This window comes from Osmerus eperlanus, chromosome 21, assembly GCF_963692335.1.
Source record: "Osmerus eperlanus chromosome 21, fOsmEpe2.1, whole genome shotgun sequence".
NCBI classification, from domain to species: Eukaryota; Metazoa; Chordata; class Actinopteri; order Osmeriformes; family Osmeridae; genus Osmerus; species Osmerus eperlanus.
Window position 1 is genome coordinate 6,061,709 of NC_085038.1, and position 17,327 is coordinate 6,079,035.

The 17,327-nt window shown below is 45.9% G+C and overlaps 1 protein-coding gene across 6 annotated transcripts in view; it reads left to right on the forward strand.

The window, feature by feature from the left end:
- Window positions 1-17,327, forward strand: part of adarb1a (adenosine deaminase RNA specific B1a) — a 31,960-nt gene extending 14,633 nt beyond the window's left edge. For 3 of the 6 annotated variants that reach the window (XM_062446464.1, XM_062446465.1, XM_062446462.1), the window contains 10 exons: window positions 3,783-3,809; window positions 8,316-8,390; window positions 10,837-11,771; window positions 12,873-12,987; window positions 13,276-13,444; window positions 13,788-13,939; window positions 14,134-14,302; window positions 15,132-15,313; window positions 15,852-16,030; window positions 16,251-17,327. In XM_062446464.1, the coding sequence (XP_062302448.1) occupies window positions 3,800-3,809; window positions 8,316-8,390; window positions 10,837-11,771; window positions 12,873-12,987; window positions 13,276-13,444; window positions 13,788-13,939; window positions 14,134-14,302; window positions 15,132-15,313; window positions 15,852-16,030; window positions 16,251-16,424 (2,160 nt within the window). In that variant the 5' untranslated portion in view covers window positions 3,783-3,799 and the 3' untranslated portion in view covers window positions 16,425-17,327. The remainder of the gene's footprint in view (window positions 1-3,782; window positions 3,810-8,315; window positions 8,391-10,836; window positions 11,772-12,872; window positions 12,988-13,275; window positions 13,445-13,787; window positions 13,940-14,133; window positions 14,303-15,131; window positions 15,314-15,851; window positions 16,031-16,250) is intronic. The other 3 variants (XM_062446467.1, XM_062446463.1, XM_062446466.1) reach the window with 3 other exon arrangements.

Consider the following 17,327-nt stretch of genomic DNA (forward strand, 5'->3'; position numbering starts at 1 on the left):
GGTGTTCAGTACCGTACCATCTCTCACTGGACGGCATTTATTTTATTTGATTGTTGGTAGACATTTGGCAGTTTGTTTTGTCGAGACATTTGGCACAGAAGAAGTTCTTTCTGAACAATACACTGTAGTTAGTAAATGATAGATGGGGATGGGGACAGTGGGAATTTGACAATTAAATATCCTGTTTAGTATTCAGCAAAACAACAGGCTTCAAATGATATTAAATGTATTGTAATGGAACATTTACTCAGTATGTTTTGGACTACAGTCATTGTTGATTCTCTCAGGGAGCTCTCAGTAATGTCTCTCCGCTGTAGTCATTTCTGTAATATCCTTGCTTCGTTGGGTGCAGACATGATTGTCCGCGTCCGCTAATATTTCAGTAGCTAAATAACTCTGAAGCATACTTTGCCCACATTAATGCAAAATGCCTATCTTTGAGAAACACTCAAAAAATCAATGGGCCAATTATTCTTTTTTCCAATACGCCCCACGAGGAATTACTCGACGTAAGTGTAATCTGTCGAAAACGGGGTAAACAGTATTACCAAGCCATTTCCATTGTTCATACTTGGCACTTTGGGGAGGGCAGAAACCTTCATTTCCCACTGTACCACTGTGAACTGGCGTGTTGCGAGATGAAGTGAAGTGTGAGTTTAATCTACTGGGAGCAAAGTGAATTCCAGACAAGGTAAGCGGATGTGTTCTGTGAGGTGTGACCGGTGCTAAGGGATGTGTCTGCCAGAGCCGCCGCACATCTCCGTCTGGCAAACAGCCTCCTGTCTGATTGGTGGGCCTGATAGTGGCGTCTCCCCCGGGTCGGGCCTGAGGTGCTGCTGATAACCAAGCCCTGTGAACTTCATGAGCCCCGTCATGCTGCGCTTTGAACCCCCCCCCCCCCCCCCCCTCCTTCCTCCAACACTGACCCCCTCAGACAGGAAGCTTCTGCCTCCACCATCACCTCTCCTACCCCGGGCCGCCTGTCATTCAACACCCAGCCCTGGCCCTGCTAATCCCGGGGCCGTGGGGTGTGAAATTCAACATCGCCCCCCTCCTCCGCCCCCCCCCCCCCAGCCCCATCTACCCTCCCTGAGATAGAGGAGGGTGCACCTGGCCCGGCCTTGACTGAGGAGAACAGTGATAGTCATCTGTTGTGAGCTGCAGGGGCAGTGAAGCAGGGAGAATGGGCCAAGCAGAGCTGCAGAACGGGCACCTCCGGATCTCTCATCTGACGCTCCTGCTGAGCCCATGGAAAAGAAGAAGAAGGAGAGCAGGAAACCGAGAGCGAATCAAGAATAAGGGCCCAAACAGTCCAAATGCCACAACTACAGTAGCATGACGGGGTCTAGCTGCACACCTGTGCTCCGGTCCTGCCTGTCTGGCTCTCTGTGTGGGTGTGTGTGCGTGTGTCTGTCCTTTCGCTTCAAATTGCAAATGCCTTTTATTTAAAACCTGTCCCTCTCTCAGTGTCTGTTTGGGAGCAGCCCGTATGATCACTGAAAAATAAAGAAATAAAGTGTTGTTTGTGTGTGTGTGGGTGTGTGTGTGTGTGGGGGGGGGGGGGTGGGGGGTGACTATGAAAATCGAATTCTAGCTTCTTGTTCACTCTTGTCTTGAGTAACAAAATGAGGTGTCTCCTATCAGGTTGCTGTGAATGCTGGGATGACTGTGTCCCTCCCCTGTGGGATAATGACGTCTAATTACACCGAGGCCACGGTGTTCACCGCCCCTCAGTGCCCAGGCCTGAGGGAGGGGGGGGGGGCGTCGTTGTCTTGCAACATGGGCCAGCACCCCCCTCCCTGAGCATTTCTGTCAGCAGGCAATTTTCAGCCCCTCAGGCCAGGGCGACCTGTGATGGCGTTAAATGAATTTGATCTGGCTGGGTGTGTGCCAGCTGAGCAGCGCTAAGGAAGACGGGCTGCTTCCAACGCGGCAGGTCGGAGTCGAGCTGGTGTCTGGGGAGAGTGAGAGGACGATCCGGTTCCTCTTTGATACCCGCGAGCATTTTTTCCCCCGTTTTTGGATATTTGATGTTGTAGCATCTGCAATTTGTGCATATTAGCATCCTCCTGTATATAAATGGCTGCAGGCCTTTTCCAAACAAAGGCACCGTGATTTGTCGAGCCTAGCCATGACCGTCCATCCTTCGTTCCCTGTTCGGCACCTATTATAAATGGAATCCACGTTGTATTGGCCTACGGGGTTTTCAGATTTTTCCATTTAGCGCTTACCATGTTTGGAGGTTGCAGGAGATGATCTTCTTCTGCCTACAGGTTGACAGGCTTCTCCGAACCCTGCCCCCTACGACTCTTAAGATTTCTGGAGGGAGCGTGTGAGACGGGAACAGGGGACAAATGACCTGCCTGTCATATCAGGCCAGATCGAGGGGGCTTCTCCCCCCCCCCCGTCCCCAGGGGGACATACCCCTCGGGGAGACCCCCCTCCCTGTGGTGGTTAAGTGGGGCTGATTAGTGTGTGGAATTGATACTGCGTTTCCGCTGGCCCTAGGTCTCTCACAGGGCGACTCCATAAACGAGCCGTCATATAGATTTCACAGATTCCCTTGAAAAATGGTAAAGGGCCGGCAGTCCCTAAACGTCCTTGAAGATCAAGGTGCTTTTTAATGAGCAGAACAACTGTGGCAGAACAGTTACAGTAGAAGAGAGGATGCTATTCAAGTCTCCCAAAAATATACTTTACCACTTATATATCAAGTAATTGAAAAGACATTTGAAATGCACTCCCTCCTCATCCTCAATGAAATGGGATGATGAAAAGTACATAGCAGTATTTATTTTGTTGAGGTTTTACTGTTTTTTTAGGGTTTCTTGGCTTCAATTTATGCTAAGGGTATTATTTATTTATTTTAGATTTTTGGCTTAAATGTCACATTTCCATTTACTTCTCATTGCATTGAAAGTAAAAGGAGACTCTTAAAGGTATACTCTTAGGTTAATAGCCACACCATTTGTATCTGACAAGCTGAAAAGGTCAAGCAATAAGCTATTGTTGAATTTCTATGTTGAAATGTCTTAAGTTCACTCAGTTTTTCCAGGCAACATGTACCCAAGTGCCAGTGAGTTAAAATCATAATGGTTGACAAATGAATGGTGAATGACAAGTTGTGTAAGATTACAAAGATTGTATCGTTGTGTGTGCAGCCAGATTCTGAGATTTCCTGTAAAATCTAGTGTGTGAATCATTTTTGGTATGCCATCCCCTCAACATGGCATATTGATCAGTCACGTCTGGACTGGAGGGCGTCTGACAGAAGAAAAAGAGGCCAGTTCTTTGGGGTGGGGGGATAGTACGGGTTTGAGAAATGTAGCGATGCTGCCGCAGGCATGTTTAAGGAAGCTTCCTGTTGCCCACCCCACCCCCCCACCCCCTCCTCCCAAATCGACCTGTTTGTGTTGGTGTGCTGGGGAGGGCTCCTGTCAGTTGTTTGGAGAATTCCCTCTCGGCTGTGGTTCTACTTCGCTCCCATCACCACAGCCGTCTCCTGAATCCATTTATCATTGTCTCCTTCCCGGCTGGATGCCCCTGTCTGGCAGGGTCCGACTCTGGCCCGCGCCCCACGTTCTACCTCCACGCGTGGGCTAGGTGATAGAGCCCACCGCTGCATGTTCTGTTCAGCTTCACACTAGCTTCAGCCTCGAACTACCTGTTGAAACTTCAAATCCACATATTTATCTGGCTTAGCAGTAGTGCAGGCATTGTGGAATATTGTTATTATTATATTTCAATAATAATGATATTCTTATTTTCTCCTCTCTCTGTAGGTGCCGTCGTCAAAGCAATGACAGAAGGTATGTAGGGTTCCAATCCAGCCACTGAGCTCATTTCTCCATAGCTTTGATCGTTCCGATTGATGGGATTGTGTATATGTGTGCAACAGTACATTCATTTGGAGATTTGATGATGCGCCGTGAAGTATAAATACATTTCGGTTCGTTAGTGTCGGCTGATTCTGCACGGGACGTGCCTCACAGTCTACTGTATATATCCGTTTTTAATCTCCGTCTCCAACTCTCCAGGGTCCTCCTCAGGAACCTGTTAGTGTGCACACTGCTGCCATGGAGGACATTACCGCCACTTCAGCTCGAGATATTATCTCTCTTGTTTAGCATACTAGACAAAAAGACAGGATGTCAGATTTCAGTCAACAGCATTCCATCACACGGCAAGATGTTATTCATGAAAGCCCAAATACTCAGATGTTGGATGTGTGAAATGGGCCTCTTGGGACCAAGTCTTTTTTAGCAAGCTATAAAAACCAAGTAGATGAAATATACTTAAAAATGAAAATAAGTTGTTTTGGGCTGTAGTTAGTGTATGCTTGTAATTGGTGAAAGCTTGGTGATCAAAATGACTAAAAATACATTATGCTAAATATATTGTTCCTCAACGCTTGTAATAATATGCTTAAATGCTCTCAAGATAATTATGTTTTGAATACGCAACCGTTTAGCATGAATAGCTTTAAGCTTCAGTTTAGATTCATGTACTGGATGTGCCACTGATATCTTTTGAGCTTTGAACTTGGAACAGAAAGCTACTTCAGAATCTTCCAAGTCTCTCTGTTACCCTGTTTGTCAACATCGTACACACAAACAGTCCGAGAACTACATTTGTTGACATTTTTCTCTCCTCTCAGTTAATTTCTGCCTCCATTATCTGGAGAATGACAACCTAAGCCTCGGTCTGCCTCCATCCAGCTCACACAAAGGAGGCAGCGAGGCGACGGCCTGGCTGGCTGATAACATTGTCACTTCTAATGTTTGGAGGGACGCAGCTGAGTGGCAGAGTGGTACAAGGCCATTTTCTGCTCACAGGGAAGAGATTAGACAGGCCGAGAGTGAGGCCTGCTACGCCAATCTTGTCAGTTAGCGCGAAAAGTCTGCTCTGTGCCTTTTCACCAAGGAAAAGCTGCTTAGCAGGCCCTCGGTTCTAATTGAGTTTGTGTGACTTGTTCTTGAATAAAGATGTTGCCGACCATTCTGTTTAAAGTTGCGAGTCAGACTTAACCCCAAGCACCTAATACAAGTGGGGTCAAATAGTACATTGGATGTTACTCTAAATGTCATGATGAATCAAATATATAAGAAATTCACAGCAGGTTTAAATTTGGCCATATATTCCTATATCTTTACAAGTGTATATCTTTGCTTTATCTCCTCATGCAATGTCCTTCATTGCAATGTCAAAGATGGATCACACAAGGAAAGGCCTGACAGTGGCTGGTGAGATATTTCCCACTGCACTGTATGTGACCACTTGGTCAGTCATCCCTGAGGTGATAAACACTTCCTATGCATATATTTCCATACTGTTCATTACCTGCAGTGTAATGTATGGCCTAACTGTAGCTGATGGCGGAGGAGAGCTGGCGGGATGGCTGGAGGATGGCTTAACGTTAGATCATGGGCTGATTGAGAATGCCATGTGTTACCTGGAGGTCCCCATCCGTCTGTGGCCTGACCGCCAACCTCAGCTTACACCCAGCCCGCGTCCTATCCGGCTGCACATAGAAAAGTCATTATGACACTCCAACGGCCGACCATCGCTCATAAATACAGCAGTTGTGATTAAATGAGCCCCTCAGGCCTGTGGTGCGAGGTGTGCCCTGGCCTTCAGTTCTGAAGCTGGCCTACCCTCAGTCTTATTTCTGGCTCAGTACTGTACCTTCGACATGTCGTTTACAGTTATTACATTGACTTGTATTCGTAGCAGCCGCTTTTGCTTTTTCTGCAGGAAATGATTGGAGCACATTACTGCACCTCATTGTTACATCGCTGTTACATCATTCTTATTGTTATATTCACTGATTTCTGTGCTTTAGGCCTAGCTAGCCGGCACGTTTACACTGCTGCCCGTGGACTTAATGACTGGAAATCTTACTTTCTGAATAAAGTCATTAAGCATTGAAGGCCAGGGAGCAAAGTGTTTTTTCCCCCCCAGTTTTTGCCTATGAAACAAGGGAAGGTAACAAAGCTGACATTTGGAGAAAAGGAAGGAAGCAAGCAGACGTCCACATTATCTTCAGTCATGCTAATGTGCTGCGGATGTCCCTCTGCTCTCTGTCAGGAAGCTTCACAGATAAAGCACAAGGGCATTCTGGGAATATGACCCTTGGTTGCAAGATCTTGGGCTGAGAAGCCCCCCGCTCCCCCTTCCCGCACCCTCTCCCTGTCTGTCAGGAAAAGAAGAGGTGATAATTATCAGCCAATTTTTTCCCCTGGGGCATTTATTTATTTATGTCTGTGGATGACATGTAGAGTGGCAGTTCCCTGATTAACCCAACGTGAATAACAGGAGCACTACGTCCCCTTATCGGTGAGAAGGGCAGCTGCTCAGGAGGGGAAACCGTGGTGTCGGGTATTTTTCAGAACTGTGGGGGTGGGTGGGGGGGGAGGGGGGGTGGTGATGGCTCTGCGACAAGAAGCAGATATGGTGGGTGTGATGAGGTTACACTGGAAGGATGATTTGTACGATGAGTTAGGAAGCTCTGCTATCAATGACAGTGCTATTCTGGTAATGACAGTGCTACAATTACCATTCTACTAACCCTCCCTTGTTCTATTCACATAAACATTCGAAAACGAGTGACTTTATTGACTGTAGATGAACATTTTAACAGAAAATGGGGCAATGGGGTAAACAAAAGAATTGGTAACCTCAGAATATAACTGACTGTCAAACATCACCAGAGTTTGATATTAGCTTCTTTTTTTTTCTATGAATGTTCTTTTATACTTCTTCACTGTAGTTTCTGATGGCTTTAGAATCTAAGAACGGTTTATAGAAGGGGAATAGTTTGTAGAAAGTTATTGTGGGCCTCCGTATCTTGTTGAATCTCCCTCTTGAAAGAGCTCTGTTGAAGTGTTCAGGTCAGTGTATTTCCCTAATAACAAGCTTGTATGTGCCAGCTAGCTGCCTGACTGATTCTGCTGAAGCGGCCTGTTTTCTGGGGTGCGGCTTATCGGATGCATCCACTTCAAAGCATTGTCACCAGGCAAACGTCACCGCAGCAGATCAGTTCCACTCTGACACGACTCAAGGAAGACTTTCATCTGAGAGTGCCAATTACACTTTCCAAATCCGCATGTATATCTGTCAACATTGTATCCATTTCAAAACCCCTGCTATTTTTTGGCGTCGGTATGTTAAAAAAATGTGAAGCTATGGTACATTTGATCAGTGTACACTGTGTTCAGAGAAACCTTAGTACAGTCAATGTGTTAAGTCTATTTTCTTCATCTTATTTGCAGTTGGCAACTGAGGAAATTTGCCCTCCCATGAAACACAAAGCTGTCTGGCTAGGCCAGGAGCTGTTTCAGATATGAACTTTTGTGTCCCTTAAAATACTAACATAATAATAGATATATTACCATTAGCTTTTTTCCAGGTTTTCTGTTCAGAACAGGATTGACATATTTTGCTGCTTTCTCTGACTGCATGTCTCGAAGTGTTCTGGGGGAAATTGAATCACACGTCCTAAAGGTCAATATTTATTAATAATATACAATTATATTACTGATTTCCTCCTCTTCTCTCTTCCCTTAGCCTTATATTGACATTCTCTCTGTCTGCTTGTGTGGTGATATAGTATCTCTGGTTAGCACTCTCCCTCAGGTGGCTCAGCCTGTGGCTATCACCGTCATGCACATTGGTCCCAGACACTTTCCAGACTTCGGTTTGGTAGTTTAAGGCAGCTGATACTCCCTGAACATTCTGTGCTACAGTAAACTGCAGGCTCGGCACAGGTGTATAAGGATTGGTCACTTCTGCAATATGAAGAAGAAAAAAACAACCTTTGATGGGTTAGATGTATTTCAGTGCTATATTGCTGTGAATGCTCAAATGATCTACATACAGCGTGTGAACCCTAGCGCATTTAGGAGTAGCTGTCGAAAATGAGGGGTAATGGAATGGATATGAAAGTCACAAAAAACTGCTCTGGTTATTATGTCCTGTCAGCACGGGCCAGATTAGTCCCACAGCTGAATATTTATACAGCGGCTTCCAGCTCAATTTTCCACTTAAAGCTCTTTACCCCCTTCCTGCCTTTGTCGGAAGATTTAGTATGGGTGTGTGGCTGGATAAAGCTTCCTTAAAACTATAGACACTGCACAAGGTTCCTCTTAGGTGTGTTCAGTGGCAATGGTACAAGCCATCAATGTCACAGGTATTGAGTGGGGAGAACTACTCCATGTCTCTGTGTGATGCTTGTCTGGATCTGTTGATGATAGTCATTTTTGACTCTCACTTGGTAGCCTCCGTACAGCCTGACAGTGTTTGTGTTTGTCCTCCAGGTCGAGCTGGCTTGCGGCAGCCCCGTAACCAGCCCAGGTTCCACACCATGGAGGGGGACGAGGAGGAGAGCATGAGTGAGTCCCTCTCTCCCAAATAAAGATTTATTTAGTTTATTTACGTTTATTAGTGAAGCACTCTCTGAACAAAATGTGATTGTACATTAGTGACACCGCACAGTATGAACAAACTAGGGGGCACTTTACAAACAACAGCAATGTTTCGGCAATGTGGATCTCATTGTCATACCGCTGTGAGTAATACGATATATTTTTTACAAGAATAGAAAGGGGTGCACAAATGGGGTTTTCTGTTCCTCATTGATGTGTCTAGGATTTTCCTTAAGAAAGAGGCGTCCAGGTATTTTTGGCGGCTCAGGAGGCAGGATCAGTTTAATCCGCAGGTCAGAAGGGGATCTCCTGCATTATTTTCAGAACCTTTTTAAAGATGGATTCTAAGCTTGACCCCGCTGCTCTTCACCCAGAAGCCCCTAAAGCCCGCATACCCCCCCCCCCCACACACATACACACAAACACACACACACCTCTCCCCACCTCTCCAGATTCAGAGAGAGAGGCACTCAATTTCAACTCCAAGCCATCTTCACCACTTAGGACTGAATGGAGTTTATGGGAAGAATAGATGTGGAATAAATGTTATCCTGCCGGGCTGAAGTCAGCAACAACAAGAAAATGCTTCTCTGGCACCTCAAAGCATTCATATTGGAGTTGTTATCTCAACATATTAAAGCCACGAGCATGCAGTGTACAAAAAATCCTCAAGAAGCCCAGCTACCAGTTTTGAAACATACCCGATAAATCTGATGAAACATCCTCTGAAAGGGCTGAGAGGCAAAGTCATTTTCAGGCCCATATGGCTGTATCATTCCTTAGTGATGGACAGAGGAAAGGGCGGCCTGCGTGCTCACAGAAGTGAAGCAGATGGCAAACTCAGCATTCTGCTTTTGGCTGCCAGTGCTGTACTCTAGGACTATCAAATGGATCCCATTACACACTTTACACTTTATTGTGTGTGTTAGGACAGCCGTAATCCTCCCCAGCTCCCCGTTAACCAGGCCCGGCCCAGACATGGGGACAGGGTGAGAGGGTGTGGATTAGGCCGGACAGCACAGTGAGTGCCGGTGGCGTGGGGAGAGCTGGTCGTTGTGAAGGTTATCCAAGGGCTTTCTGAGAGACGCTTTCAAGCCGGGCATGGTTTAACTCTGCTGCTCCGGTGGTGTCGCAATGCCCTCCCCCGCCTTCTACCAACAGACAGCACTCCCCCATCCTCAACAGACCTGACTCCCCTCTTCCTTGTGGTGCTGGGCATTGGTAGCATTGTGTTTCCCATGTGCATGCTTGTTATCTGCTTAATATACTGTAATTGCAAACCCAGACAATTTCTTTGGTTTTCTGTCTGTATGCTCTGTGCTCCTATTTTCTGAATGACGTACTGGTCTGCACGCGTTGGCCTCCAACAAAACAATCTGTTTGCTTTGGCACATGAACAACTATCAGTCTGTCACTCGCATAATTTTTTTACACTTTTGGTGTGACACACTCGGCACTTGAAACACCCTTTTTCCCCAGCATCTGTGAATGCTCACTGTATGTCTAATGTGTTTTTTCTTACTGGAATTAGCTCCCTGAAACAGCAGGAATAATTAAAAGGGGTGCTTTTTTAAGTGACACAGACACCTTATGCTAATGTTGTTGTTTCTCTGAATTTCTCATGCACTCCGAAATTATGGGGTGTGATGTTCTCAATTGCCACTCTTCTCTCCAGGCCCCCCCTAACGTTTACACCTGCATTTTATAAAAGGATCGTTCTTCTATTCTTGAGCGCCGAAAGGAGTAACCTATCGAGCTTTTGCTGGAGGATGTTATAAATGAAAATTTACTCACAGTTCCATCTGCTTTGTTAACAGGACCTGGTGATATGTGTTCCTTTGACAGCTCTAACACAGTGTCCTCGTATCATTTTGATTAAAAAAACGACACTGTAGTTCATTTACAGTGACAGTTCCTGTTCTGAGCTTGGTCCTAACAAATGGGGGAGAGCAAGCAAGAACATGATGTAAGCTGTAGATTGAGGGTACTGAGTCAGGAATGAGCCTTTCTCTATTGTAAATATTTTATTGTTTGGATTGATGGTGGTTTGCAGTGGATAGGAAGACTTATATTCTGCCTTTCCTTTCTATTTGTTCTTGATAACATTGACGTAACAAATGGAAAATTATTGGAGTACGTGTTATTCATGTACTGTTCCTTTTTACTGTGAAATTTACTTTAAACAGCATTCATTAATTTTGTAACGTTAACTCATCAGCAAGCTAATAAGTATGGTTTATGTATCAGTATTGACCGTATTCATTTAAGTTTGCCTAGCTATGCTCAAACCTGATGTATTGAGGAACACACATCACTTGTTCAGTTACAAAGAGAGATAAAGGAATCTCTAAATTTTACATTTACAAGATCCTGCAACGAAGGCGTTGTAAGTTACTCTTTCTGGGCACCGCAGGTTCATGCAGCACTGATGTTAAGGAAAATCGCAACCTGGACAACGTGTCCTCCAAAGAGGGGGCAGGTGAGGCAGCACAGATCCCCAATGGGAGTGCTGGGGGAGGCAGGAAACGGCCCCTAGAGGAGGGCAATAATGGGCATGCTCACTCCAAGTACAGGCCCAAGAAGCGTAAGAAAACGCCAGGGCCCATTCTCCCCAAGAATGCCCTGATGCAGCTGAATGAGATCAAGCCGGGCTTGCAGTACAAGCTGCTGTCCCAGACGGGGCCCGTTCACGCGCCCGTCTTTGTCATGAATGTGGAGGTCAACGGGCAGCAGTTCGAGGGCTCTGGACCCACCAAGAAGAAGGCCAAGCTGAACGCTGCGGAGAAAGCCCTGCGCTCCTTCGTCCAGTTCCCCAACGCCTCGGAGGCGCACATGGCCATGGGGCGGACTCTCACGGTGAACACAGACTTCACCTCCGACCAGGCCGACTTCCCAGACATGCTGTTCAATGGGTTTGAGACGTCGGCCCCGCCGGAGGACTCCTTCTACCTGGGCTCCAATGGCAACGGGTCCCTGAACCCCCTGGGACTGGAGTACCCTGCCCTGCTAGGCGCCCCCAGCTCCAACGGCCTGGCCCAGTCCCCGCTCCCCGTCCCCTCGGCCTTCACCTGCCCCTCTAGCGGCAAGAACCCAGTCATGATCCTCAACGAGCTACGCCCGGGCCTCAAGTACGACTTTGTGTCTGAGAGCGGGGAGAGTCACGCCAAGAACTTTGTCATGTCCGTGACGGTAGACACGCAGAACTTCCAAGGTTCGGGCCGCAATAAGAAGCTTGCCAAGGCGCGAGCCGCCCAGGCCGCTCTCTCTGCTCTCTTTAACATGCAGCTGGACCAGACGCCGTCCCGCCAGCCCATCCCCCGAGAGGGCCTCCAGCTGCACCTGCCGCAGGTAAGACACCTGCTGTCAGTGCAGAACGCCTGGCAGTCTAACGACTCCTCTGTTGTAGTCAGGGCTCTGCTAAAGCTCGACCGTTAAAAACAGCCGCTAATTTGTGTATGTGACAAACCGGCTAGAGATGTCGGTTAGTTTGATCCTGTAATGCAGTCCAGTGCACTCCAAGTTTAAATCCTGTCTCTTTAACTGACGTGGGGCTCTATCAACTGTCACCCCTCATTATCCTATCCGACAGCCTTTAATTGAAAATTGAGAAAGCTTTGAAAGAAAGTGGCATTTATAAGCCTGGGAGTTCACGCTTTGTGTACAGGAAATCTATTTACACATCACTTAATCCCTGCCATAATCCCCCGTGCTCTGATAACAAAGAGGGGAAAGTAAACTGTAATCTTAATTAACATCACCACCTGAATGCTATTCAAACATTGCTATTGATCAAACAAAACCAATCCTGTTTGGCTGGTTCTGAACAGATCGGTCAATGAAGCAGGTGATTTGCTGATCTCCCCTAAGCCTTCAGAGACATGTCATTCAGCCCCATGCAAACCCTGCTAAATTTGAAACAGTTTTGCTGATTTGGTAGTAATAAGTAAGACAACTCTTTTAATTTGACCTTCTTTGGGTAAGTTTATCACTTGTGGTCTGCATGTATTATACTGTACAAACTGGATTTATTTTTGTTTTCATTGAAAGATATTAGTTTCTGGAGAGTTCATGTGGATTTTAAGGGTGCTTAAAATCAGCATTAGGAGCAACAACATTTCTTTCTGATGTACTTTGTTTGGCTTCAGGCTATTCTCTCGTCTTTTCCTTATTTGTTTTGCATTCTCTCATCTTAAGGCATGTCAGTTCAGATGCCGATGATCAGTGAAACTACTCAATACATGTATCATTCATTCAATTTTTGTGTTCCCTTTTGCCCAAAGATTGCATCAGTCTATTCTAAACAAACTAAAAAAGAAGGAATTTGGGATATATTAAAATGCTTAATGTTGGAATAATATAAACTTCAGCAGCAAAGCCAGTCCCAGCAGCACACCCTGTGTCCCGGTGTGGAGATGATGCGTGTGATATTTGGCTGGCTGTTTGTCTCAGGTCCTGGCAGACGCCGTCTCCCGTCTGGTGGTTGACAAGTTCAGCGAGCTGACGGAGAACTTCACGTCTCCGCATGCTCGGCGGAAAGTCCTGGCCGGTGTCGTTATGACAACAGGTATTGTTACAGTAGGCTCTCTTTCTCTGTCAAATCCCCCTCCCTCTCTCCCCGCTCCCAGACCCACAATGAAATGGGGCCCACACTCTGATTAAGAGCTCCATTACATCCAATAAGGACTTGATATTACTCAACGTTTATGTATTATTCATGATGCATTTACCTTCAGATACTTCCCACAGTTTACAGTTTGTTTGCAAATCCAAATAGGTCTGGTTGAGGGTAGGAGGCAGGCCTGTATCCTGCGCTCTGTTTAAACACCTTCCCTTCCACGACCCTCCTACACAGGCACTGACGTCAAGGAAGCCCAGGTGATCTGTGTCTCCACGGGGACCAAGTGTATAAACGGCGAGTACATGAGCGACCGCGGCCTGGCGCTCAACGATTGCCACGCTGAGATCATCGCTCGCCGCTCTCTCATTAGGTACCTGTACACACAGCTGGAGCACTTCCTCAGGTAAGCTCCAATCCTTCGCCACCCCTACTGCTACAGAAAAGAGTGCACGCCCAGAGGGTTCTCTAATATATATTTAACAGATTGTTGCGAGGGGTTAGTGACGTGAACTACTGGTAGGATTTATGTCGTAAAGAACATTGTGTTAAATGTCAAGATTGCCTGATAGAAATGTGTGCAGGAGGAGGCTCTGGTTAACCTGAAATGTTTACATTAAAACAGTCATCGTTTCAGCCAAAGCTCAATCCTTTTTTGTAGTCACTAGAACATTAGAATTTTGCTGGTGGTGTATGTTTGTTCTCAGCAAGCCTGTGTTTTCCCTCGTCTGTGTTCTTTCGTGATGCAGTAGCAGCAGAGAGGAGCACCAGAAGTCCATCTTTGCCAGATGTGACAAACATGGCTTCCGGCTGAAGGAGAATGTCCAGTTCCACCTCTACATCAGCACGTCACCATGTGGAGACGCCCGCATCTTCTCACCCCACGAGGCAGGAGTGGAGGGTGAGGGAAACCTTCCCCCCATACCAACCTCCTCAAGTCGCTAACCTTTCCCCTGACTCTCGCATCAACCACCCTGTTTTAGACACCAGACCTAATCTTTATCATAAACTAACAAGTCGAGGAACATTTTTACCGTGACTGTGTGACATTGGCATTTCAACTGAATACAGCCCGGCTCTCTTTTACCCCTACAGATCAAGGAGACCGACACCCCAACAGGAAAGCTCGCGGTCAACTGCGGACCAAGATCGAGTCTGGGGAGGGCACCATCCCCGTGAGATCCAGCAACACCATCCAGACCTGGGACGGGGTTCTGCAGGGCGAGCGGCTGCTCACCATGTCCTGTAGCGACAAGATATCCAGGTCTGTATGTCTGGCGGCCGTACATCAGCTACTTCCTCTAACCGTTCCCATCAAAGTGGTGTGCGTGTGCAGCGCCTCAGACAATGGGATCGTTCAGTGGGAAGCGCTTGATGGATACCAGGGAGCAAATAGTTCCTGTTTAAGGGAATGCGTTGAACATATATAAACAGTCTGATTATGCAATCAATATACAGGGCTTGGGCTGTTTGTCACTCTTCAAATTCATGGCAGGGAATAAGGTATAATAGGCCTCGCTGTTGGAGGCCTGCTTTTGTTCAACACCACACTCCACTCCACGGTGATGAGAGGCGCTTTTGCCCTGTGAATGAGATGCTATTTAAATGATTGTGATTGTATGCGGTTTCTTCCTTCTTTTTTTTTGCAGGCTACTGTCTCGCTCTCTCATGTCCCAATCACTCGTGTTTTTCTCCACGAGCAGTCCTCCAGGTGTGATTAGGCCACAGGCTTTGATTAGACTCTTTGATTAATCTCAGCAGAGACTTTGAGCCCTGCTAGAAAACCCCTGGGGCTTGCTACAGCTCCACACTGCCAAAAGGGTTCTCAGAAAACAATATTGTTGATTTTTAGATTTTGCTCCAGATTATTATTTATTTTCTTTCAATGTTTTTTTCAGAAACTCTTCACCCAAAGCCATTTGTTGCCTGTTTTTCAGCTCTGCAAGGAGAGAAACTTCAAGTGGAGTTTTTACTTAGTTACTTCTCGCCCTCACATACGTAGGCTCCATGAGTTGTCTTGTGACCAGCACTGCTCACACATGGTGTTCTCTGAAAAGATGAAGATCCTACTTCCTGTTGTTCTCTCCCCCCAGGTGGAACGTGGTTGGCATCCAGGGCTCCCTGATGAGCTTCTTCACAGAGCCCATCTACTTCTCCAGCATCATCCTGGGCAGTCTGTACCACGCCGACCACTTGTCCCGTGCCATGTACCAGAGGATTGCCGACATTGAGGACCTCCCACTGCCTTTCAGCCTGAACCGTCCACTCCTCAGTGGTGAGCACTCCTCACTTCCTGTCACCAAAATTGTCTACTTCCTGTCAAGAAGCCTGCATCTTCTCACCAAGCCTACATACTGTACATCCTGTTAACAAGCCTACAGACATCCTGTCAAAAAACCTGCATACATTGTGTCGGAAAAGACAGAGGAGCTAGCCTTAAACAGAATACCTACTTCATTGTACCATTTTCCCCACTCAGATAAAGTTATGTGATTAGTAACAGAGTGTAGGTAGACAGCTTCACTTTTGGCATTTAAGTGACTTCTTGGCCTTGGGTCTTCTCACCGCCTGCTTGCCAAATTAGCTCGTTAGCCGCAGCTGGTACAAGACCAAGTGAAGGTAATTGAGCCTGTAGAAATCAAAGAGCTGTAATATGTCTTTGCAGCACACACCCATACATCAACATTATCTCAGTGTTTACTAATACCACCGATGCCTGTCCTTACAACCCCCATCTCATATTATATTATTATAATATTAAGTTTAGAAAGCGTTAACTTTTTAGATGAGTGAATTCTTTATTTTTTCTGCAGGCATAAGCAACGCAGAAGCTCGACAGCCAGGGAAAGCCCCGAATTTCAGTGTGAACTGGACTGTGGGGGACCAGGCCCTGGAGGTGATCAACGCCACCACTGGGAAGGATGATCTGGGACGACCATCCAGGCTGTGCAAGTACGCCTTGTTCAACCGCTGGGTCCGCCTTCACTGCAAGGTACCTTGGACTAAGTTGATTTCAGCACTCAACCCAACAAGTATTTACACAGGAAATTTTACCGGAACCGGAAAACAATGTACAAATCACCATTTGCACATAGTAAAGTTGTGCAATATAGCATGATATCGGTATATAGAACGGATCCAAATTGAATATGTTTGGGTTGCTCATGTAATAGATTTTGTTCAACTGAAACCTCTCTTTTTTCCTGCTTAAGCTCTCAAATACCCTGAGAATTAAAATGGCCAAACCAGGGTCTTACCACGAAGCCAAACAAGCTGCATTGGAGTACCACGCTGCCAAGCAAGCTCTCATCAAGGCCTTCCACAAAGCAGGACTGGGTGCCTGGGTGAAAAAGCCCATCGAACAGGATCAGTTCTCTCCTGAGTAGCTTGTGTTGTGGGAAATGGCGAAAAGACGGGCATGGAAAACGAACAGCTGTTTGACCCATGCATTCTCTGTAGTCCATCCCTGTAGGGTGTCTGTCTCTCTCTCTCTCTCTCTTTCTCTCTCTGTCTCTGATGCGGTGAGTTTATTGATTGAAACTTGCCTAGACACTGCATATTTAGTAAGTACACCTTCAAACATACCTCTCCAAAATATTCACAACACGTTAATTTTTAAATGTCTTGCCTTGCACTTTTAAGGCAATGTATTCAATTTGCCATTGGGATTTTTTACTGTGAATTTTAAAGCATTGCACTGATTAGCACTTGTCAAAATGTGAGACGATTGAAATTTTCCTCACAACAGAAACTCTATTCATGGCTTTGTTTCTGTATCTTGATATTCCTTTGCTTCTATTCCATGGCATGGAATGATAAAAGAAAGGGTGTTCGTATACCCTGTTCACGTCCGTCAATATTTCACTTGGCCATTTTCCCTACTATCTTTCTGAACCACTACAGAAGAAAGAGATGTAGAATTCAATTTGTTGACATCATTGCTAATGTAATCAAGCCTAATAAGGTTAATTCACTCCTCAGTAGAAGTGCATCTCTCCACCAAAAAGAGTTTCCAGAATCCACCATGGTTCTTTCTGTACATAAGGGAAGAGGTGCATACTGTTATGTCTTTGTGATTCTTAACTTAAGCTCACCAAAGATGATGTCAGCATAAAGTTATATTTTGTTTTTGTAATGTAATGTTTATTTATAAATGTCATCTATGTTTTTTATTTATTTTAATTACCCGTTTACTTTCACCCCCTTTGTCTCCTGCCTTTTTAAAGTGTTACAGGTATTTGTGTATGTAGATATAGTGTAAATAAAAGGAACTATTGTGTTGTTTTGAA